This window comes from Sycon ciliatum, chromosome 5 (genome assembly GCF_964019385.1).
Source record: "Sycon ciliatum chromosome 5, ocSycCili1.1, whole genome shotgun sequence".
Classification (NCBI taxonomy): Eukaryota; Metazoa; Porifera; class Calcarea; order Leucosolenida; family Sycettidae; genus Sycon; species Sycon ciliatum.
The window spans coordinates 26,827,291-26,853,063 of NC_088647.1; the positions used below are offsets into that span (position 1 = coordinate 26,827,291).

Genomic DNA, 25,773 nt, shown 5'->3' on the forward strand with positions numbered 1-25,773 from the left:
AATCGCTCTGCTCAGTTTTCGCCGATTTTGGGGTTTCTTTGAAAATGGCCGAAAATCTACCAAATCTTCCAGTATCTCACCAATTATTTTGAAGCCAATATGACAACAAAAAGAGAACTGCATAATAATATGGCTAAGTTTCAATTTAACTGCAAAGGTATTCACTGATAATCTACGTGGAGATAAAAGTTTAATAATAGCTATGAAAAGTATGAATGCCGCAGACATCACCACGCAACATGACAATTTGTTCAAGGTTTGGTTTTGTGTGTTTCCAAAATCGATTTTCACGCTCCGATCATCAGTGGAAATACGGAACTAAAGAGATCAAGGGAAAAAACAAAGGTTAAAAATCCATTTTGTAATACTTACCACAAGTTACCCGTCATGTGTCACACTTCTTTGGATTTTTAACCTTTGTTTTTCCCTTGATCTCTTTAGTTCCGTATTTCCACTGATGATCGGAGCGTGAAAATCGATTTTGGAAACACACAAAACCAAACCTTGAACAAATTGTCATGTTGCGTGGTGATGTCTGCGGCATTCATACTTTTCATAGCTAGTATTCACTGATATTCCTTTTTTTCCTCATTGATTTGCTCACTCGCAGTTGTCCTATTCTTCGTGTTATTTCTCCTCAGTCTCTGCTCATTTTGTATTCTCATATGCTCATCCTAACTGTACAGAAATGGAGACCCCCTCGATAGGCCTAAACGGCCTCTGGGGAATCCTTTTTAAAATAAATTATACAAATTATACACACACACAACACACACACACACAAAGGCAACAATTTTTTTAGCCGGTTTTCTTACATGTACATTGTGTACATGTATATTCCAATTTTGCAGCCTATTTTTGAACAAGCAACTGATTTTGCAGCCGAATCTGATGCATTTTGAGCTTAGCGAAAAAAACGGGCCGATTTGGGGAACGCCTAGTGTCAACACCTGGATACAAAGAAACAATACATTATTCATAGTCATTGTGCAGTGATGTGGTGTAATGGGGTGTTGACTGTTTTTTATAACCAGTGCCGGCTTGCTGGTCCGAGTCTTGCCTTTGAATAGGGCAGTCCCACACAGGCCTCGCCTAGGGCCCGGCTAGGGCCTTTTGCGTTTTGTTTTGGCTAAGTTTTGCCTTGCATGCGCCACACTACAAGTACTAGTACTAGTGAGTAGGCCCACTACTGCCAGTACTGGCACTGCATGCATTGCACTGCAGCGCGGCCGGCAGTAGACCACTACTGTACATGGTAAATATACAAAATTTCGGCGCTGCAAAATTTCGGCACTTCACGATTTTTGACATTTCGGCGGCGATTTATTTTCGGCGTGGGGTAGAGGGCATGGTATAGTGCGACAGCTACAGACGCTGTGAAAAATTTCGTTTAGGGCCTGGTCAGACTGCGGCAAAATCGAAATAATCCTAGGATTATAATCCAAATCTCCATAGTAACTTGCCGCCAGAGCGGCAAAAGCGAGAGTTGACGCTCCAAAAAAAAAGCAAGAACGGACCACGCTTTTCCGCTCCAAACAGGATTTGACGCTGATACGCCATTGACGCTGATAATCACTGATTTTTTCATCTCGATATCGAGGAGCTAATTGGCCACGGACAACAACAAAACTCATTAGGATGGTTGCAAGGATTGCACTGAAGGTGTTGGCGATCCCCAAGGTGAAGGAATTTGACGTCGTTCGTGGAGATTACCACTTGACGCTCGAAATGAAGTTTGAATTTTCACTCTCCCCACATGTGTAGTGTGATCGCGATTCAAATTCTGGACGCTGTTCTGTTTTCGTCAGGCAACCAAAATTTGCCGCAGTCTGACCAGGCCCTTAGGCGTTTTGGGTCGGTGCCGAATATAGCCGAAATTAAATAGCTGCCGAAAATTTGTACATGTATATTTACAGTACGCACTAGTGGCACTACGTATCTACGAGTACGGATGTGGCAGCACGTGGAGTGTATGGGAGTAGGTTAGAGAGGACAATGCTTGATGTTCGGGTGTTTAACCCTTTTGTCCCCTCCAACCGAAACCTTACTCTCCCGTCTGTCTACAGAAAGCACGAGCAGGAGAAGAGGCGTAAGTATGAACGGCGAGTCCTGGAGGTGGAGCATTCCTCGTTTGTTCCCGTGGTTTTTGCAACCACTGGCGGCCAGGGGAAAGCTGCTTCGGCACTCTTTGCCAGGATTGCCAGCAAGCTGTGTGAAAAGCGCCGTGAGCCTTTCCCGGTTATGATGGCTTTTGTATGGGCGAAGATCTCCTTTTGCCTTGTTCGAGCAATGGTTGCCAGTCTACGTGGTCACCGTCGGAACCCGCCTCGACATCTGTCTGGTTCGGCTGTGCGGGCAGCTGCTGAATGTGCCCTGGTGCCATAAACGGTGTACATGATACAGTACAGTTTCTTTGGTAAGGCCACCCTTTGTTAATTCATTGTTTAACGTCCTTTTTTTCGCGAAAAGGTACGCGGGAGGGCGGAAAAAAAACAAAAGCCCATTCCAAAAACTGGAAACCCCAATCAAACATTTTGACCAGTAAAGCATGTGATATATACAATATTTCTGGGTCTAACGGCACTTGCAGGCATAGAACAACACTCTTTGATGGTACATTGGAGCACATGCCTGATGAATCCAACAAAACAGGTACATAGCATGGAGTTAGCATGTCATGAATTCATTACATCTGGATTTTTACTTGGGCACACACCGTACGATATTTAAAAGCCAACAAAAAAAGAAAAAGAACACAAGACAAAGGCATGCCCGGGAGGCAAGATTATAAGTTTAGGGTCATGATTGGCACACTGTGAAACTACACAATCATGTATTTACAACTTCGCATATTATTGGTACTACTACTTTCTTGTTTTTTTTTCCGGTCGGAGGCAAAAAGGTACGCGGGCACGGACGTTAAACAACGAAAAAAGAAAGGGTGGCCTAATGGTGTTTCATTTACTTTTGTATTTTCAGTTCGTTTTCTTTGTATTTAACTCCTCATTGTTTTTTTTACCAGGCGTGGGCCATCCCCTGACTTCATAGGTGCCAAACATTTTACATTTTTCATTTCTATTTTGAGAGTTAATAAAAATCTACGAGTACGACCTCTACTCTAGACTACGAGTCGTACACACACACATACATTTATGTACATACCGGTATAATAATAATAATAATAGAGAGGTTCCGCATAACGTAATTACGTTAGTAAAAAACGTAGTCGATCTACGGAAAGTCTTACGTAAACTGCATGCGCATCTGGGTTCCGCCATACGGAGTTTTCAAATCACGTAGCTGCCCTTGGCAACTCCGAATGCGGCAGTGTACGACCAGATCGACATGGGGAGAGAGTCATAAATTTGTACCCCAATCCACTTACGGACCAGCTACGTTATCAGAGCCCTATCTACGTACTCTCCGTAGACAACTTTCCGTAAGTGGAGTGTAAACTCGCGAATTCACGGGTTTTTCCCGCCCACTAACGTAAAGTTGCTCAACTTTACGTAGTGCGGAACCTCTCTAATAATACTAATAGTAGGGATGTCAGCGCGGACACTGCGCAGGGCTTTGCGCATTCAATGATGTAATCGATTTTTCAACGCGGCGATGGCAGACTGAGGCTGCGTTTACACGACAACGCTGGGGGCGAAAACGCAACGAAATCCTTTCGGATCCATGGTTCATTTAGGGCGCGCTCACACTGCGACCAAAACCAGCGTCCATGCGGCCATGCGGCCAAGTTGCATGGCAACGGCATGAACTTGACCAAAACGTCGCGGCCACGTTTCAAATCGTGACCGCGACCTCCGGAGGGGGGTGCCACGACTTGGCGGCAACATGATCGTAGACGTGAAGCGTATTTGTGTACAACCTGGCCTGAAGTATATTCAATTTCTCAAATTCCGGTGTGTTGATTCATGAAACTCGGCGGTTGTCGATGTCATCCTCGACATTTGCACATTTTCAAAATTTTGTAGTTGTGGTCTTGCACGCACGCACCGCCATATATGCATTCTTTGCCCTTTTTGGACGATGTCAATTTTGTTTTTGTTTTTGTAGTTGCTTCGTCGATCGTTGACAGGTGATCAGGTCAGTGACCAATTATTTCTACAGTGTACTCGTTCAATACGATGGCAGCTTGGTCTGGCTTTTCGGTTCGCGAAATCTACTTTTCTGCGATGATGGAATGCCATACCTCAAGACATTTCAGTTACATATCATCGGAAAATACAGTTCTCATCTCGGCAACAGACGAAAGAAACCACTACCGGAATTTCCACTGCACTGGCACTTGCTCTGACCACGAGGTCAGGAAAGCGAAAGCGCTTGGCTGTCAGCGGCAGTTCCTCTAGAGTCCAAACCTACTTGATTGTATGAATTATTTTCGTCGACTTCAAGCCACGAGGCACTTCCTCCAACATGCAACATGCGAAAAATTACATCCAAAACGGGCCACAACTTTATTAGGAAACGCACGAACTCTTTTGGATACGAACTGCAATTCGTAAAGTTTGTGTGACAACTTCACGTCTACGCGTGTACGAGGCCTAGTGTGAGCACGACTGCCACGTTTCTGCGTTTTGCTGACGCATGGACGCGTGCTCATGGTCGCAGTGTACTAGTGTGAGCGCGCCCTAACACGGTACGCGGAGCAAAACGTAAAAGTTGTACACCAAAACGGAAGAAAACCAAAACGCTGGCCAAGGTGGAAGAATTTGAAAACGGAAATGTTCTGCCGGATAAATTTGGGTGTGTAAACAGTCGAAACGGTGTGCTGGCCTCGTTTTCCGTCACATTTGTTTCATATTTGTTTCATTTGTTTCACATTTGTTTCACATTTGAAAGAAAATGGCGATCGCCAAAAACCGGCTCAGTGAGTCGCTATTTGACGACTCCCCGATGCAGCTCGACCTAGATTTTGAAGTTTGGAACATTTTTAGAGAGAAAGAGAGGGAGAGAGAGAAAGAGAAAGAGAGGGCTAGAAAGAAAGATTACTCAAGCTAATGCTTCAGTAGAGTCACTAGAAGTTCTGGGCACACTGATAGGCTAATATCATCTGACGATTTCCACAGCTTGTGCCGCTTGTTGCAGAGCATAAGTGAAAATGCGCCTCCAGAAGATCGGCGATCGTGAAGTCGGCTTTGGGTAGATTTGGCTTTCGCCATCCCGAGGAGCCGCTCCTGTTGCCTGTGAGAACCAAACCACGTCTCCACACGACTACTCGAACAAAACCCTGTCCACACCTGACAATCGATGTCTCTGGAACAACGGCCCAAATGCACGGCGATATGTCAGAAATGCAGAAATTCACAAGAACGAACACCGTCACGTGGAGCATGAACGCTTCGGTCAAATTTCCTACAAACTCTCAACATCCAACATCAAGTATTTCTGCCGGGTTTACCATTGAATCCAGAGCTTTTCCCCGGTTAAATCCAGAGATTTTCAACTCGGAGATCGTGGCAACGATCGGCATGGTCGCCATTTTCCGCTCTGAAAGAACCATGTCGTTTGGAACGAAAACGGCTTCGCGCCTTCCAACGAAAGCTACAAATCGATTCCAGAACACATGGGCGGCCAACATACCAAACAAGATCCCATTCTGGTAAGCAGGTAGCCTGTAACCACCATCTCCTTGCAAGGAAATTTCAGCCATTTCTCCTTCGTTCAAGGTCTCAATTTTCTGCAAAAAATAGCCAGTGTTTGGCAAAAATTCTGCATGCCACTTCTGATGCGCGTTTGGCTGCATGCGCGAACTGCATGCGCAGTGCACGCGCTGAGATCCCTACTAATAGTCGACAGCTGCAGCGCGTAGATCTAGTAGTGCACTGCACAGTGGCTGGTCTCAGTGGTGAGCTGCTAAGTCACACTAGCGCCTCTCGCTCTACCGTCCGTGGAGCCACGCATCTGACATGCACCTCCGCGATCCGGAGCTCCAGCTCCGCGCGGATCCGCATATGCTGAGTGATTGAACACGTGGCGCGCATATCCATGATCGCATGCATGCATGCCGCCGCAAAAAAAGTCAAAAACAATGACGTGACTGCGAATATGAGCTGAGTCAGTGAGCGTGGAGGTACATGTGGGCTTGCTTTGGCAACTCGTGGCTTTCTTTGTAGTTCGGTTCCTGGTTTGTACTATTATTTTGGCCTTTGAAGAGTGTAAACGACCGACAAGAGCAAGACGGGCGAACATGCTTGTCCTCTTGTATTTATAGTACTGTCTTCCTCTCCATTCACAATCGTTTTCAACCAAACTTCTGCGTCAATTGCCTTGTAAGTTCGCCAACACCTTCCGTTCTCAAGGTAGGGCTGAATAATCATTATTCTTGCCTATTTATGTTATTCGTGCCAAGACATGCTCGTCTGGCCTCCCTCTTGCCGTCAAGCTTTACTTTATCTTTGACCGTTATGCAGCTGCTGTAGTTTTATTGTGTGTGAATGTCTTTGTGAAGCCTTTCCTTAGTTGTTCGTGAAGTAATTTTTTTGTGGTTTGCTTTTGGTTGAAAATCCTGCGTACAATTAGTTTTGACTTGGGATAGTTGGTGAACGATATCAATGGCACTCCTGTGCACCGGTTCGCGGTGTGGGGTCGAAGGTAATTCGTTCATAAATCTGATTTGTTACACAAATATTGTAATGCGTTATCTCTGCAGGAACCCAATGACGAGAATTTTTGCTTTTCTTGAATACGCATTCAAATCTATTGAACGTTGTTTTATTCCCTTGTTGTATTTGTAGGCACAATAACTAGGTGCGTGTTGCATCTAGACTTCTTCTGTGTCAATCTCGTGGGAGAGTCGTGAATATCGAAACGACGCCACCATGTCAAATCAGCAGCAGCAGGGACCACCATTTCGCCCACCGACGCAAGCTTCTGGCAGCGCGTATGCAAGCAAAGCAGTTGCTATTCCAACAGGCAGGACTCAGCAGCATGCTGTGCCTGCGCACAGGCCACCCCACGGCCACGTTGTCGGGCACAATCCGGTGGCATCGCCGCCCTCTCAGGCGCCTGGTGTCTCGCTGGCCGGCTTACAAAGTATGGCTTATCGACCGCCACCAAGCGCCAACATGGGTCATGTGAGTAGTAATCTACTGGCAAAGTGTTGTTTTCACTTTGTAAATGTACTTTTAAAATATTAGTCAATTTAAAAAAAGAAAGAAAACAAAACAATGAACTCTGCGATATTCTGCTTGTCATTGTTACTAACATCTTATTGTGATTGGAGACATGCCTCATTTGCAGTTGATAGCATCGATGGGTCATGATATGAATGAATCAACATTGTAATGAGGATCTGTGGGGATGTGTACATGTACTGGCAACTTCTAGTTTTGAGCGAGCAGTCCCCGGGTTGCTGTTCCGTTGGTGCATGTGGCCACCAATGACCGTGTCATGTGCACGAGCATGATGCGCCATGGCTGTGCTATTGGAAGGTTCTCTTGCCTGTATCGCTGCTACCCCGTTGCTACAAGAGAGATGGTCGACGTGCGGCGCTGTCAGGCGCAATGCATTTCGTTTCGGGCCAAACACATGCGCTGTGGCTTTCGGTGCAGTTAGTCAGGGGGTCGGCACCACTTGATGTGACAGCAAAGGGGTCAGCTCTGGGTGGCATGCCAGTTGAAGTCGTTCTCCTGTCAGGTGCAGGCTCTACACTGCCACTGGTGTTCACGTTAGCGCTTCGAAACCGATATTTGACACTTTAGTGGACTGGTGTTTGAAGTGCTCTGTCCCATACGTGTGCGTTCAATAGTTTTACCCTGGTGTCTGGACAAGGGCTTGGGACCCACCGAGCATGCAAACATATAGCACATATTGACATCCTATAATTATACCATAATACTCATAAAAAGGACACACTTCAGGCTCATTACAAACATCTTGAAAGTTTTCGTCTTCACAAGTATACTTTCAAGCCTTCTCAACAGGTGAAATACAGGCCACCTGTTCCTTTTCCCTTGCCTGTATTTCACCTGATGAGAAGGCTTGAAAGTATACTTGTGAAGACGAAAACTTTCAAGATGTTTGTAATGAGCCTGAAGTGTGTCCTTTTTATGAGTATTATCGCATTTTTGTCTCAGAGGAAACTGTATAATTATACCATCGCTTGTTCATCCTTTTGTACTATACACAACCTACTGCAAGAGTGGAGATGGTTCGGCTAAACAATTATTATGTATTTTGATTTTGTGGTGGACCATCCCCATTTTATGTTGTACAAATTAGTTCAAGGAAAACGCTTGTAATGTGTTGACACCCTGTACAAACACTGCAAATCTTTCCTGCGAGGGGCATTGCATCGTAAGAATGATGTCACCTTGAAATTCTATCGGGGCAGCAGGGTACTCTAATTTCAGAGATTTTCGGTGCTCAATATTTTCGGTATGAGGGCAACAGGCTAGGTTAGGTGAACAGAAATTTTCGGTACGGAGAAGCAGTTCCCTATTGGATTATGTGTGTTAGTGTTTGTTCGGTGTGTTGAAATTTTAGGTGTGAAACAGACACACCGAAAGTACCGAAAAAAAGTACACCGAAAAATTGTGAAATTACAGTATACAGGAACTGCACACTCTTGGGGGTTACGTGCCCTTGCCGAAAGGGACAAGCGTGCAGGTGAGCATGGGAGTGTGCACTTACACGCACATCATCGTTACCTTTTGGTATGGTGTCTGATGCTATTTTTCTGCTTTGCTTTTTGCCTTTCCTATGATAGATCGTTTCACCGGCTGCGGCCACGCTGATGCTGGGTAGCGCCTACGGACCGCCGGTGAGCAATCAACCTCTGCTTGTGCACATACAGATGAATACAGTCATGTACTTCCTTCATCAACTAAAGCTTGGCTTCTTGTGATTGGTTTTCGTACAGAAAGCATGAGAAGTTTAGTTCATGGCACGAGCACTGTATTAAACTAATTACTTCTTATTTATATTTACATTCCAACCATGTGCTGTGTCTGTATTGTGGTCTGCTGCGATGTTCGGCTCAGCACATTCTTGGAGCTACGCCGCCGGGGTATGTCCAGTTCCCTGGCACTTCACCACAGTATGGTGTTGTGCCGCAAATCCACCCAACCCAGCACGCGATGCCTGCTACACTGCTGCCTGGCCAGCAGCCACCAACACACTATTCACAGCAACACCAGCTGCAATATATGACACAGCAGCAGCCAGCTGCCGTCGCCACTGCTGGTATTCCAACCCCGCAGGCCAGTGGTGTCGCGCATCATCACCAGCAGCAGCCGCCGTTGCCTCACCACCAGCAGCAAGCAGCGTGGCAGCAGCAGGCAGCACTCCAGCAGCAGCTGCAACATCAGCATCAGTCACAGGGTGCCACTGCCACTGGTCATCTTTGGCCACCACCACCTCAGCAGCTGCAACATCAGCATCAGCCACAGGGTGCCACTGGTCATTGTCAGCCATCACCACCTCAGCAGCACCAACAGCACCACCAGCAGCAGCAGCACCAAAAGACACCGCAGCCGCCGTCTTCCGGTGAGTCCAGCGCACAGCCGACGCCTGGACGCTCTACTGTCCAACAACGTCGTCCGAGTCATACGGTCACCTTGAAAAACCCGGACACTGGCAAGGACCTCACAGATGAAGTAAGTTACTTGTGATCACTCTGGAGTACGTGTCTTTATAAGGTCAATATTTGGGGTCTAAGCCGCACCACCCTTTTATGCAGTCCAGCATGCACACTATACTGCACGTCAGACTTGATTTTTTTGGCAACCTAATGCAATGGGCACCAGTGGAACGTTCTAGACAGCGACATGTTTTAGTTTAGAAACTCTAGTGGAAAAACAATTTATGCCTATAGTTTCCCTTGCTATAGTTGACGGCGGCTGAACCGTCGTCAACAACTGCGTTGTTAGAGTCGCGGAGGATTGTACCCTTTTTGGAAACTCTTCATCCAGAAGGCGTCACTCGCTTCAAGACAGTGTTTGCTTTCTCCACCGAAACCGGGTCAAGCCGCAACGGTGCTGACAAGAGTGATAGTGTTGTACTTCATTTGGAGTTCGAATGCCGATTCCTTTTCTTTACGTTGAAGCAACAGGAAGCTGTAGTTCATGGCCCGCGACGATCGCTGAACGATGTGTTGACGCACAACGTCTTGGAGCTCTGCTCGGTGTCCGAGTATGACCAGTTTCACTGTTCCAGGCGGTCTGATCGAGCTGTTGATGGAGCATGCTATGTACATGTTATACCTGCTTTATTTTGTAAAGGTCTTAAAATAGGAGGATCTACACGCACAAGACGATGAGGAAGCGGATGAGAATGCAGTTAATGATGTGGAGACAGAAGAGTAAACGGATGAAGAAGAAGAAGCAGAGGATGAAAGTGACAGTGTGATGAAGGCGGCGGTGAGATGGATGAACAAGAGTCTGGCGGGAAAGAGCTTACGAATACAAGCAGCTTCAAGGATGTTGGACTGATTTCCATAGCGGAGATGATGACAAGGAGGCAGATCTACATGCACAAGGCATGCGGATGAGAGCGCAGTTATTGATGTGGAGACGGACGAGGAGACGGATGAAGGAAAAACGGAGGATGCAGGTGGCGGTGAGATGGATGATCACGAGTCGGGCGGGAAGGCGCAGGAGGAGCCACATGAGTGTATTGTCACTAAGAAGTCAGCTGTGCACTTGCATTTGGTGTCCCATCCTGTTTTAGCGTGTAGGAGGACTTGTGTTTCCCTGTACTTAGTCGTGCCTGCTATGTCAATCAGTTCTTGAAGCGGTTTGTGTTCGTATGCACAAGCCTGATTTGTGCAAACAGAAGGAACACGTTGTTGCATTACGCTTATATTCGTAAACTCGCTCTTCTTGTTCTTCTACACCTTGCCGTGTATGATCACGACTTCGTTTACGTGCCTTTTCTTTTCAAATTGTTTCATCACGTTGATCAGCAGCCCTTATATGTCTATTGTGTCACCGCACGACTACTTAGCCGGTGTTTGTTCACCGTTTACCCTTTAACTTCTGTAAATTCCACTGGTGACCGATTAATAAACATTTTGTCTCCTCGAAGATTTCCTGTTCTTATTGTGCACAGTTCTTGTCATAATGGAATGCATGCATGCTCCATACCACAAATACTACTTCCTCCGCGTCATTAAAATTGTCGCTTCGCACATCGCAGTGTTTGTGACTTGCTTGTCTTAGTCGGTGTGTCGGAATCGCTGTTTTCTGTGTTTGAACATTGCTCCGACCCTTCCTACACAATGTCTATTTGCTACGGAATCTGTGGTGGTCTCGGAGCTCTCGTCCGCACCAAACAAATTCATCGCGCTCCGCACTATTTCGCCCCAGAGCGCGTATTTTTTTCTGTTTCCACGTACTTCCTCCGCGTCATCGAAATTGTTGCAGTTTGACTAGTGACTTGTCACTTGTTACTGACAACTCCATAAGCTAAACCATTCAAAACTTATTACACAGTATGATAGTCTGAAGGCTAGAGTAACGTTCCAGGACAGTTGGACTGAGAGTTTTCACGCAGAGATGAAGGCCTCGTCGTCGCTGATGTCAATGGACGCAAAAAATATCGTTCCGAAATATTTCAAGGAACGCTGTAAGTTGGTCGCGCCTCATCTCAAACGCTTTGACTTTCTCCACAGGACACGAGCTGCTATGCTTGTCGTCTGCTAGCCCTGGATGATTTCTACTTCACCACCAACGAAGTAAGAATACACACGATCGTTGCGAGGTCGGTTGATTACGGTCGGCGGAATCACCTCGATCTTGAAATGAACTGTTTTTAGCCGTGGCATGCCCAATTATTTTAGCTGTGTGGTCACAGCTCATGCAGGTAAGTGTACTATCACGTCCAGCGCGCCCTCTTTTTCAGCATCACTGGTACGGCACCTGCGCGTGCATCACTAGCACTACGTGTAGACTCTACACGGCTCTTAATGGTACAATCATGTACTGAGTGTCTCAGCCAGAGCGACAGATTTTATCGCTGTTGCATGCATTTAGTTTGCTGACCCCTTGATGTTTCTCCAAGTGTGTCCAAGCGCTGCCACTTGTTTCACAAAGTCATTCTCACCCAGCTAAGGTAAAACAGTGATGAGGCTTTGAGTGAATGGCCATAAGCACGAGAAATGTGCAGGCTGCAATGCCTGAATGATCTCAGCGAGTCGAAATTACCATCGCAGCGACATCAGCGAAGAAATTGCGTCTAGTTCAAAGATTTCAGCTTCCAATAACAGAAAATAGAACTTTGCCGTCACCCTATACTGATGACTATTGCCTATGTCCGATTCCTTGCATCTGGTGCGAGTGCTGGTGAGTAAATACCCCGTTTTATATCAAAAGTCAAATTGCGACAATTTCGATGACGCGGAGGAAGTAATTTCTTCAATCCTAATAAGATATCGATATTTATGGACGGCTCCTTCCTATTTGGGTGCCGATCAATATTTCTTGGTGTTTTTCGTTGAGATGCCGATTTTAATGACGCATAGAGGGGTGAGAAAGGCGCTTGGTAGGTACATATGAGTGCTCAGATGTGGGGAGTCCACCTACTGAAATGTTTACTTCTTGGTTATGAGCTGCACACTACCAGCCTTTGACACCAGCCTTTGACTCAGTGAAGCTACCAGTTGTGTGATCGTGTTAGGTGAATTCCGACCGCAAGTGCTTCTGAAATGGCAGCATGGACTTGCGCTGCCCGTGCTGCACTGGCCCTGGAAGTGATGCGAACCCTGCTGGATGTTTGTTTTTTTCTTTCTTGTGACGATCTTCCAAAAAAGCAAATAGACGCTAGTCTAGGGAGTGGATGTAGTACTGATCGGAGCTGGTCCAGTGTACCAGCTTTGTACTCATTTTTTGATTTTTGTTTTTTTCACTTTGAGTTGCATGGCAGAATATCGCATTGCTATGACATTTCTAATGAAAATGGCAAGACTAACAGCAACCGTTTATTGGACACTTCAACTCCTCTTTTCTTTCTTAGATGTTTCTCCAAACTTGACAGGGGTAACTCAAACACCTCCTTAGTTTTGGTAATGTACTTTGGCTGGCCTGGGCGTCTTGGCCTTTTCACACTACGCTGTATGTAGGTTTGGCATGTTTTGTGCGATGGTTTATTCATGCACGTGCCTTGATGATGTTTTTGCGTGCTGTAGGTTCTAAGGCCCTCAGCGAAGCCACAGATGCCTCACCAGCCAACCGGCGCTCAGAGTGCAATGCCTGCGTATTACTACCCAGGCTTTCCTGCGTACGTGGCACCAAGCAATGCCCTCAGCGGTGGCATGGCTGTCACAGCCGCTACAGTTGCTTCCACGTCAGGCGTGAAACCGATGCGCACCAGTGGAGCCAGATCCAAAACGGATCCACCCGCCACCGGTATGAGGCGTAGCAGTAGCAGCAGCAGCAGCGATGCTTTTGCAGCCAAGGCTACAGTGGTACGGACCTCTGAATCCGCTGAGGGCTCTGCCGCCAAGTCCATCACAGCGGCATCTGTGGTGTCGGACAAGCCATCTACAGAGGCATCGGCTGGAAAGTCGGCCGAGGTTTTAGCTGCAAAGTCTGCCGAGGCGTCGGTTGCGAAGTCTGCCGAGGCGTCGGCTGCGAAGTCTGCCGAGGCGTCGGCTGCGAAGTCTGCCGAGGCGTCGGCTGCGAAGTCTGCCGAGGCGTCGGCTGCGAAGTCTGCCGAGGCGTCGGCTGCGAAGTCTGCCGAGGCTTCGGCTGCGAAGTCTGCCGAGGCGTCGGCTGCGAAGTCTGCCGAGGCGTCGGCTGCGAAGTCTGCTGAGGCTCCAGCTGTAACATCTGCTGAGGCGCCAGCTGCGAAGTCTGCCGAGGCGCCAGCTGCGAAGTCTGCCGAGGCGCCAGCTGCGAAGTCTGCCGAGGCGCCAGATGCGAAGTCTGCCGAGGCGCCAGCTGCGAAGTCTGCCGAGGCGCCAGCTGCGAAGTCTGCCGAGGCGCCAGCTGCGAAGTCTGCCGAGGCGCCAGCTGCGAAGTCTGCCGAGGCGCCAGCTGAGAAGTCTGCTGGGGTGGCAAATGCGAAGCCTGCTTATACGTCAGTTGCGTCTGATGCTGTGGTACCGACTGTGAAGTCTGCCAGGGCACTGGCTTCAAAGCCTAGCAAGGCGCTGGCTGCGAAGTCGGCCAAAAAGTCAAAATCTGACGAAGCAATGGGTGCCAAGACTAGGGTGCGTCGTGCCACAACACAGACTACGTCCACTGATCCTCGCCAAATGTCCAGTCCAATCGGTGGCGCTGCACTGTATGCCCGTGGGGCACCTCGTCGTGCAGTTGTGGCAGGCAAGAAAAACATGCAATCGGATGTGAAGCCTGGTTTTCTACCACCGAGTCCTTCTCCGGCCACTGCCGGTGCCACAACGTCGGACGCTGCTACGCATGAGGAGAGGAGTACGCAGCAGTCACCGGACCAATCCCCGGCTGGTTCTCCGGCTGATTCCCCGGAGCCGATGGCTAAAGGTAAGGACATATTTTGCTGTGTGGCTCAGTATGTTTTACCTAGGACTTGTTTGTTAGGCCAATCTGGATTGAGACCAAATTCACTGGAGTTGTCAGTGCAGCAGTTCTCCATGAAACTAAACAACTGGCTGCATTCCCCAGTACACTTCGCATACATACGAAGGTTTTCTCTTCGACCTACACATTTCGATCTCCAAAAGACCAAGATTTGGCAAAGTTCTGGTAAATTGTAAATGCCTATCCCGTCGGTCCCATTGGTTCGATGCTTGTACCAGTATGTACAGACAGTAGAGAACGGACTGGCTAGAATTTTACCAGGCACAGGATACTTGTCTGTACATGGTGGCTCAGCAATCTACTGAGTATAGATATGTACATGAAAAATGAGAACAGCCTAGTCTACAAGTCTGTTCTTTGGCACCAGGCAGTACTGGAATACGGCACATGTTAACTTTGCCTAGCTGTCAGAGAGTTTGTTTCCAGTGGATGTGTGTATGTATTCGTATGGCTATTACTGGCACTTGAATGTTCTTTTTTCCTTACCGTGTGTGTGCGTGTTTGTGTGTGTGTGTGTGTGTGTGTGTGTGTGTGTGTGTTTGTGTGTGTGTTTGTGTGTGTGTGAAGTGTCCAAGGGCAAAAGTGCCAGGAGCTTCCGCTACCGGGAACTTCCTGATTCTGACCCATTGACTGGCTATAAGGACAAGCCAGCCCGAGAGGAGGTTAGGAGGTGCCATTACATGTATCTGTTAAGGTGGCTCCTACCACTCGGGTCCAAATTTTTTTGTTTGAAACGTGGCTACAAACGATTGTACTTTGTTCCGTAGGATATCTAGTGTACGGAGACAAAAATTTTATCAAGTTCTACCGGCCGGTTTCACTCGGGGGAGGGGCCAAACATAGCATACTCACAATTGCCAATTTAGGCCAAAAAACACCAGAAAACCACTTTTTTGGCCGTAGCACTCGTAGTTACCCCATTTTTCTTGATGTCCAACATCAGGACAGTAGTATACTTGCTAAATACCAGCATAAGCTTTAGAAGTGGGTAGAATTCTGCTAGAAGGTGACCTTTTTCTCTTTTCGGAATCATCCCATTTCAGCGCACACGTCCCACATATTAGCCCCGCCCACAAGTATTTGACACTGGACTTGCCCTGTATTCGATGGTTATGCTATCATAATCTAATAATGGTACTGTGTAGCAAGTTTGAGCAGGTTCTACCGAAGGTAACTCTTGAAATAAAACTTTGAAGTGTCAAGTGATGCCATATTTTCAAGAATCAGCACATTGCACTGGGACACTGTCCAACGCCTTAGAACCCCTTACTCCACCATATGACAGATACGTATCTTGCAATAATTGATTGCAACATCTTCCGAACATAGTAGTAGAGCTTTGGATCAAGTTTTAGCAGTTTCCACCGAACCTAACTACCAAAATAGAACTTTGAAGTCGCCCACATACTAAATGCAATAGCTGAGCATGAGCATTGAGTGTATGGTCTAAAGGTTTTCACAACTAGCTCCAATGCGGCAGATACGTGTCTTACATTACTTGATTGCAACATCTTCAGAACATAGTATTAGAGCTTTGGATCAAGTTTAGACAGTTTCTACCGCAGTTAACTACCAAAATAGAACTTTGAAGTCGCCCACATACTAAATGCCATACATGTAGCTGAGCATGTGTATTGAGTGTACATGTATGCTCTAGTGTTTTTCACAACTTTCTCCAACATGAAGCCAATAGTGATGTGGAATTTGTTGACTGCTTTGTCCAAAACATAGTGCTGAAGCAATGCACATTGGGCACTTTCTACTGGTAATGTAATTATTATTATACAGTGTTTGCTGCCAACATAGCAAGCAATACTTCTATACTAAATGCGTATTCCATTGGGTACGGTCCAATGGCTTTTCACTTCGCATCTAGCCACTGTTCTTCGTGCATTACTTGAATGCTTAGTCTCCGTGGTAATGAAGCTAAGAGCCACACTGGAGAAGTTTCTACTGAAGCTAACTATCAAAAATATAAAATTTCCAAGATGCTACTATTACATAAAGTAGCTGTGTGCAATGCCACTCTGTTGAACACAGTAAGCAAAATTGCGTCACTAAAACCCTATTTGCCAGATATAAGCTGTTGAGACTGATAGTAGCTGAGCTGTATGATCTGATATGGATGGCGGTTCCACACTGACCAGCACATGTACACGTGCACAGGCAGAAGAACATACAAGTAATACACCTAACGTTACTTCGAAGTACATCATGTAAATACAAGCTATATACAAGCATCACTCCTGTTCTCCACAACCGGCAGTCCTGGGCCACTCCAGCTGGTCAGAGTGCAATAATTTCTGCAGCAGGCTTGACTTGGAAAGCTAATCACAACTGCCATGGCTGCAACATGAGTATTACCAGCGCTACTTGTATTATATTATTGTCAATCCCTTGTGGTGCATGGCACTCGTTTTCAACAACCGAGTTTATGTCATTAGTTGCACATCCAACGCCAGTAGAAAAAAAGAAGGGGTGGGGCAAATTACCACGGTTCAACACTAGTCATATTGAACGGCGTTATGCCATGCCAGGCGTGCACACAAAACGCCCGCGCGAGTGCGCATGCATGTACACACCCGGGTAACGCACATTCGTGCGACTTTACATAGCCTGCACTGTCGTTCTATGTCATAGGAGTGAGTGCACACACATATATGTACATGTAGATTGCCTAATTTTGCATACGTAATAAAATTGTGTAAGTATACACACATGTGCTTGCACATATAAATAGACTCAGCGGCATACGCATGAGTGTGTGCCGATAGGGCCACATGCCAATTATCGGATTAGTCTGTAAAAGTTGCACGGCACGACAAACTTTCGGGCAGTCTAAAGATATGACACAATGAATGTGGAATACCCACCAGTGTGTAAGACCATTTCATACCTATTTCGCAGCGTGTGATTTTCGGAGCGTCCCTGTTGATATTTGATGTCCTCACTTGGTTGATGACACAGTCACAAATTATCAAATTCACCTCCAATGCCATCCAATCTGCGTTCCGCGATACATGTACAGTGAACGGTGTTGAGGAAAGCCATGCAGCAATAAAACAGTCGAGACTCCCAAGCAGAGGATACAATTCAACAGCGTATTGAAGTACGAATTGTTGTAAACAATTTTCAAGACACAATTACAAAATTTGAAGTACGCCTTGAAACGTGTTTGAAGTGCTTCGATGTATTTACCTTCGATCTCCCTGAATCGATCATCCACAGCTACCTGACGAATTTGCCAGTCAGTGCGGGAGATGATCGAGCAAGTTTTATTTGAAGTAGGGGTGAAAGGATTATGTGGTTTAGTCGATAAATTAATCGAAAAAATCTAGTCGATTATGATTTTTCTAATCGCTACAGCATTTTCATACGTACTATACGGTACGACGAAATATCCGGCATGTGCAGTGTGTCTACATGACTTTACTGCGTGCAGCACATGTACCAGAGTACGAGTGGATTCGCGCGTGCAGCGCTCACAGCGAGTTGCTCATGCTCTGGATACACACTACACGCGTAGACTCTACCCGGTAGATCTACCTGATGTACTCTCTAGATCTATTGTATGACATGCGGCTCTTTTCTCTGCACCGTGCACTGATTCGTACCCGCGAACTTTCGTTCCGGTTGCTTCACGGAACTCACTATTCTGGACAAGTAGCCTTCAGAATCAGTTTGTGCCTGTGCGACGGTCGATGTTTCCTTTATTTTTGTTCTCTTCGAAGTTCCAAAATTGATTGTAGTTGATGCAAAATGGTGAGTTTTTTCGTCAGTGGTGCTTAATCCATAATAATCGATAAGTAATCGATAAGTTTTGGATTAACCGTTAAGGAATATCCCTTAATCGTTTCACCCCTGATTTGAAGGTCGCGAGATGTCAGTGGCACTGGCAGAAAATCTACACAAGCGTATTCTGAAATAATTTTCTAAGACTCAGGCGTGATTCAAGAGCGGACTTTGATTTCTCCCTTCTTATAGTACGAGCACCAGTCGACATTGCATTCTTGGAAAATCTTCTGCGAGTGCTGCCTTCCCCTTTCATAGAAAGAACGAGTGAAGAGGGACACTAGCAGCAGGTTCTAGCTAGGTCGCCAGAATTGCAGAAAAGCGAGAAGACGTTTCCTACAACTATTGATCGCACAAAAATCATCGCTACCGAAAAATTTACTGAAAATCTACAGTTTTCAAACGATGCGCGCGCAGAGGGTGCGAGCCACCACGGTCACCAGCAAAAACTGTAGGATTTGGTAACTTTCTGGCTAAGGGGGCGTTCGTTTTTGATCTACAGGTTTGGGTAGAAACTACTTCTTTCGGTAGAGGTGTTCGGTTTTTTTCAACTCAAAAGGGTAGATTTCTACTTTCCTCTACCGGCTCTACCAGGGAAAAGTTGGTAGAAGCCGGTAGAAGTTGGTAGATGTACGGGATTTCCAGATCAAGGAATTGTACACAACCCCATACAGAAGAGAAATATTTCACGTACAGAACGTGAAAAACTACTAATCCGGTAGAACAGCGTTCGTGCACTTAGGGGCCTTCCGTAAATACCGATATTACCGCCTCCCCCTCCCTGAGAAACAAACACGTACTAATTGTACATAGCATCGATATATTTTGATCTTTTTTTTCTGGGCATGCTCATGCGTGCAACATGAACATCGATATTTTTCGAGATACGAACAGGCGCTCAACCCCCCCCCCCCCCCAAACGACTAGTTTTCGTTTCTAAATAAATATCTATATTTACGGATGGCCCCTTACCTCTACCATCTACCTCTATCGGTAGAGTGACTCTACTCTATTCTACCAGGTAGCTAAAAACAAACGCAGCCTAAAGGATTTCGATAAACAACCTATGCAAATTGACGAAATGAATTTCATGAGGTGTTTGGAGCTGTCCGAATCAGTAGGGCTTGAAAGTGATGACGGCAGAAGTCAAAATTTAACGAGAAATAACGCTCTTTGGATCCACTGAGGTCCAGTTTTGTATGAGTCCATACACGTTTGATAGGCTGTCATAATGAATATTATCCCGTTTTGGATTTTGTCACCGTAGACGTAAACGGTAGTCAGAAAACATAGTGTGATGACGGCCTTACAATACATTATACTATTTTTGAGTATATCTTAGACCCACTTCTCCGAACACAACGGACGGCGGGACAGCAGACGGAGCGAAACGAGTTCGAGCCAAGATCGTCAGTCGGTAGAGTGAGAGCGAAAAGGCACACAACTTTTCCCGGGCGTCAGTATGGTCATGATTATTGGAATAAAATCAAGAATCCTATTTTTGTAGTGGTGGAGGTGATACTCAACAAATCCTATATATTTATAAAATATTATAAACTTGACTAGTTTGAGGGAAAGACACAAATGGGAAAAGTCTGAAGAGAGAAAAAAATTATAAGATTTGACAATTTGAGACATTGTACTAGAGAGGTTGTGCACAACGAAAATCCGTAAGATTTGGTTGTAACGGCCTGGTCTAACGGAAGTTGTATGAACTTACGTCAACCTTTCACAGAAAAATAGCTGAACAACGAGAATTACTTTCGTTGCGATCACTGTACTGCCACGCAGTAAAGTACGACTGGCGCACACTTTTTTTGTAGTGTGTGCATGCCTTGCTGTCGAGACCTATTTCCTCTCGGGTTATGTACTCTTGCTAGCCTTGGTAGAATGGGTTGCCTCTGGTTTGTGATGCGGGCGAGTGGATGCAGTTGACAGTAGATGTCTTGTGTGGAAGTAGACCCGTCACTGGCTTTCCCAGCTGTTTGGCTCTGTTCCAGCACTCCTTTCCATTGCATTTTTCTTGTCTGTTCTCTATTGAAGGCTAAGCCAGAGAGTAAGACGGGTGCCAAGAAGACCAAGCAACAGCAAAGGCCAGCTCCAGAGCAACAGCAAAGGCCAGCTCCAGAGCAACAGCAAAGGCCAGCTTCAGAGCCGACATGGGATGAGAAGGATGATCGTGAGCTGGTCGCTGACCTCCCAACGTCTTTGCATGGCAGTGTGGCCAGTGCTGAACCCGTCCAATCAGATTCGAAAACTACAAAGCCTGGAACACCATCCGATGAAAAAAAGACCTTCAAGACCGCTGTCCCAGGTATCCGTTATCCAGATGAAGGTAGGTGCTGCCAGAAATGACTGGAAAATGAAATAATGAAGAGGCGCTATATTTCGATTTTGGAAATATCTTTCGACCACTGGTTTCGAGAGTTAACTCTTTTAGTCATTTGTGTACCAGCCCCATCACGAATCGTACCATATGGTACGGCTTGCTGCACTCCAATCAAGCGTGCCGTTCCCCACCGCCGTAGCTCCGATCGACTCGCGGTTTTTTACGCTGTACAGCTGAGATCCCACTGAAAATTTTGATGTATGACATGGGTAGGTTGCCATATGAAAGTATGGAGAACGAACGCTTTCAAAAGTATGCTTTTCAGCGCAAACAATTGTCGCTATTTCGATCGTGTCCTCGCTCAGTTTCGCTGCTTGTAGCGAAGATGTAGCTTGTTCCAGGTAATGTCAACCTCTTCTAGATGTGGTGGACGCTTGGAGAGATCTGCTGTGGCGACATCATCGCGGAATGCGACTCGAATTTGCAAATTTGTATTGCTGATCCCATCGCAGTATTCGCTCTCCAAACAGGAGTGAGAGGGAGGGCAGCGATGGCCTTAAATTGCCAAGGCAGGCGTATTCACCAGCCAGCGACTGCTTCTTGTCTTCCCTTTCACTTACCTTACGCTGGATGTGAGTAGATGAAGTAAAATAGTGATGTCGAATCTGACACAATAATTCGAAATTTGCAATTTTGAACCAATTGTTTTACCTCAAATATGTGGCAATATGACTATATCCCTGGCATGTTGTTGCTCTTCATGCACTGAGACAACGCTTGTAAGGTTGTTTTGTCCCTATGTTCCCAGTACATGAGCACAAACTAATTTTCATCCTATTTGTTTGTGATACTCTGATTGGTCAGAACTATGCACAATTGGTGCGTATCTTTGGTATTCCACCTTTGGCCTTCATTATACTACTGCATGCTGTACCAATACCCGTGCTTACCCAGGTGCAGTAGTACATATGGAGTCAGGAAAACACAACTTGCATATTATACAAAAGTTATCTAGATTTCATACCATGGTTGCTTCTTTGGCTACGATAGCCCCTTACATACATTAGATGGCTGGTACATAAAGGGTTAAGTCGGATTTTGATGGACGGAAGTAATAAGCAGTTGAAATTCGAAACCTCCGAATTCGACTCTCGATAGTCAGGAACCATTTCAAAATGCAGAACCGCTCTCAAGTTGATTAACTTGATTTACTACCAACTATACCATGGATGTTTCCTCTGAGACATTATGTGTATGTCAACACTGTGCATATGATGGCATCGTTGCCACTGTCATTTTGTTTTTGCCATTGTTGATTTCATCAGCATATCTGGACTGTTGTCTTTTTCTTGCTGTAGACATGTGGCGTCCTGATAATCCCGAGGGTAGGAAGTCCTACGACGGGAGCTTTTTAAGGCAATTTTCTGGTTACGCCGACCCGCCTGCTAACTTGCCAGTGGGGGTTGAGATTCTTCGGGTGAGTTGGCTGCGCTTTCTCGCTATTTTTTGAAGCTATCACCACGCCAGTTATGCCTGTGTTTGGTGTTGATGTCTACACTGCTTTCTGTTTGTTTTTCGTCAATTCTTATCGATTCTTATCGATTGTTGTTCAGCTCATTCCGATATGTTCCATTTAGATGTATTCCTTTTTCCCACTGCTTTCTCTGCAGTCTCCGAATCCCCAATCCCATCAGAGTGGAGCATCGTGAGTTTGCTCTGTCTGTCTGTGTGTGTGTGTGTGTGTGTGTGTGTGTGTCTCTCTCTCTCTCTCTCTCTCTCTCTCTCTCTCTCTCTCTCTCTCTCTCTCTCTCTCTCTCTCTCTCTCTCTCTCTCTCTCTCTCTCTCTCTCTCTCTCTCTCTCTCTCTCTCTCTTTCTCTCTCTCTCTTTCTTTCTCTCTCCGTCCCTCCCTCCCATTCGTGCACCGACACATGCAAACACAAACATCCGGATCATATACTAGTTCTACTATGTTGTTGATACATGTACCATAGTTCTACCATGTACACCCGTCACAAGAGAGGCCCTGAAGCACTGAGGACACATTATACTGAAGCTCCACTGTTCCGAAGATGAGATGATTACAGTGTCGAAGATCAAATCGCCTTGTGTATCTTTAGCACTGTATCATTATCAATAATCATTTCAATCATGAATACAGGCGCCGGGGAGTCTCCACTTACCGCGGTCATCTTTCTCTTTTGTTCTCTTTAGATCCGTTCCCCCGCCTCCGTCGCAAGGTGGCCGAGGCTCGTCAGGTGGCCGGCAAGGCCGGACCAGCCGAAGCAGCGTCTCGTCACAGTCTTCGCGCAAAACGGTCACACTCCAGATGGACACGACAGCAGCGGTGAGTAGATGTTAGCAAGAGTACATAACCCCCCCCCCCCCCCCCAGAGTGTGCACCGCCTGATCCAGCTCTGCATAGGGTCTTTGTCGAGCATAGTCGGATCTTCTGATGTCATGCGTACACACCACACTAGCGCAAGGCCGGTCTCGAGGCAGGGCACCGTTGTTTTTGATCGAAGAGTACCCGCGACTCCCCGGGTTCCCCTAAGATGTGTACGGTATTATCAAGAGTTCATAACCCCCAAGAGTGTGCAACGGGCAGAGACCCAGCTCTCGGCGAAATTCCTACATGACGTCATGCGCAGCTTGTCATCCGAGGTAAATTTGGGTTCTTTGCGATTTCTGGAAACTATACCCTGAACTGCTCCTAACTCAAGGCTGTAGCCTCGACTTCGAAGCTTTTTTTGAAGACATTTCGGACGTACGTCCAAGTCGTACTTTCTCAAAAACAAACTTTCTCCAAGAATCCATGGACATCGTGACAGGAAGAAGTGAGACGCTGTTAAAAAAATTGCATTGCCGTCAAGGACAATCATTCTTATAGCTGTGCAACTCAGCCGAAAAATGCTCCTTCGACGTATTCTCTCAAGTTCCTCAACCATTTGAAATTATCTTCGAGGAAAGCACCGGAAATATGCCGATGGCCTGGGGAAGAAATTGTTCTTGAAGAGACTGACTGCACTGGTGAAAGAAGAATGCGATGAAGAGTCACCATTGCATCGAAAAAATAAATAGTCTTGTCTTTAGGGTGTGCTTTGTTTTACTTTTGCTTCTTGAGGCTCAGACTAGAATCGCAGTTTAGGCAGTTTACGCTGGGGAAGCATCCTGGTTTGACTGTAAATTTTAGAAGAATTCATCGGCGTGACTCATCGCACTGCACCAAAAATGACGCAATGAAGGAATTCCGCCGAGCGGGCTTCCATACAGGGACTGATCAGGAGTTGCACACTCTTGGGGGTTATGAACTCTTGGTATTATGACGCAAAGATCCGATTCCTCTCGACCAAGACCCTATGCAGAGTTGGATCAGGCGTTGCACACTCTGGGGGGGGGGGGGGGGGGGGGGTATGTACTCTTGGTGTTCGTTGTGCTCTCATTTAATCCCTTACCTGAGCGTTGTTACTGGTACGACCAAGCGCTGAGCATGACTAACTGGCTAGTGACGCTTTTCTGTAGGAAAGGACACCGAGCTGTATGCCCACAGTCGAAGACCGCTACCCAATTGTATTTCTGCGCCCTTGTTATCCTTTCCCAAACGTAGCATCACCAGTATGTTGCGACATAGCCGTACTAGACACCAGCAGGCATGCGGAGTCGGCACCTTTGCTCCTACCTCTACTGTACGTTGCACAATAGATATGCTGTATTTTGGTGACTCGATCTCTGTTTTCTAGGTTCAAAGAGAGACCTATGAAATTAGGGATTAGTATCATGTTTCATTTGATCACACATAAGAGCTAAAGGAAAATTGTACTCGGTCCGGCTCATCGCAATTGTCGCTTATCCCCCACGCACTTTTTGACAGGTAAAACCCAGTTCAATCACGATATCTAACTTGCCTTTGTTTGGGAGGCTGTGATGGCAAGATCACAGGAGGCACCAAAGAAAAATGATCGCGACTAGCGCTTTGAATCGCGATGTGTTCGACTTTTTTGGGAAGTGGGAATCTGGCCATTCACTGTCTGTGTTGCCGAAAGCCAAGCGCAGCGACCCGAAGACCGGAACTGTAGCATTCACTGTCTGTGTTGCCGCAAGCCAAGCGCAGCGACCCGAAGACCGGAACTGTAGCATTCACTGTGTTTCCAAAAGCCAAGCGCAGCGACCCGAAGACCGGAACTGTAGCATTCACTGTGTTTCCAAAAGCCAAGCGCAGCGACCCGAAGACCGGAACTGTAGCATTCACTGTGTTTCCAAAAGCCAAGCGCAGCGACCCGAAGACCGGAACTGTAGCATTCACTGTCTGTGTTGCTGAAAGCCAAGCGCAGCGACCCGAAGACCGGAACTGTAGCATTCACTGTCTGTGTTGCTGAAAGCCAAGCGCAGCGACCCGAAGACCGGAACTGTAGCATTCACTGTCTGTGTTGCTGAAAGCCAAGCGCAGCGACCCGAAGACCGGAACTGTAGCATTCACTGTCTGTGTTGCTGAAAGCCAAGCGCAGCGACCCGAAGACCGGAACTGTAGCAGTAGACTGTTAGCCAGGCACCAGAAATCCTGTTAGAAATTTGTTTCCTTCCGACCTTGAGCGTACCGCAATTTTTTTCCCCAGTTCGTTTCATCTGCTCGACTACAGTCCATTCACTGTAAGTGTGCACTGTTATTACATGCTCCCATCATACGACTATGTACAAATACAAGGCAATTTTTTCTGAGTGAATGCACGCTTGCTTGTTGCTCCTTTAAAAAAGAAACCGGATCAAAATCTGTCCAAATTTGAGAGAGAAAATGGAAAATTGATTTTTTTAGCTCGCTTTGCTGGCTGATTTCCGTGCATTTTCTTGCGCTGCTGCTTCGTCTTTGAAGAAGTCATGCACCTTATTAATAATCTCAACTTCTGGACCCGTCAATTTCGGTGTAGCACGTGCTCTGCGCGGCATAGTGACGCCAAATTTGCAACCACTTCTGACTGCAGTGCACTCCAAGCAAATCATGCAAATCACCCCACGTGGGCTTTGACAGCTTTCCCGCGGGATCGCTCATGGGTCACGTGACAAGTGCATCTACGTGGGGTATTCCCCTATCAGGCTGGCGCTGTCATGTAGAATCCATGGGGCATACACAATGGCCCTTTGACTGGATGGAA

General features: G+C 46.5%; 1 protein-coding gene across 2 annotated transcripts in view; it reads left to right on the forward strand.

Annotated features, from left to right (window-relative positions):
• The first annotated feature begins 6,096 nt into the window (after positions 1-6,096).
• LOC135818203 (eukaryotic translation initiation factor 4 gamma 1-like) overlaps positions 6,097-25,773 on the forward strand; it is a 55,849-nt gene continuing 36,172 nt past the window's right edge. Inside the window, exons 1-10 of one of the 2 annotated variants that reach the window (XM_065331552.1) lie at positions 6,097-6,311; positions 6,747-7,085; positions 8,720-8,773; positions 8,994-9,608; positions 13,136-14,450; positions 15,075-15,169; positions 20,343-20,634; positions 21,987-22,105; positions 22,299-22,333; positions 22,841-22,973. In XM_065331552.1, coding sequence (XP_065187624.1) covers positions 6,831-7,085; positions 8,720-8,773; positions 8,994-9,608; positions 13,136-14,450; positions 15,075-15,169; positions 20,343-20,634; positions 21,987-22,105; positions 22,299-22,333; positions 22,841-22,973 — 2,913 coding nt within the window. In that variant the 5' untranslated portion in view covers positions 6,097-6,311; positions 6,747-6,830. The remainder of the gene's footprint in view (positions 6,312-6,746; positions 7,086-8,719; positions 8,774-8,993; positions 9,609-13,135; positions 14,451-15,074; positions 15,170-20,342; positions 20,635-21,986; positions 22,106-22,298; positions 22,334-22,840; positions 22,974-25,773) is intronic. The other variant, XM_065331553.1, reaches the window with a different exon arrangement.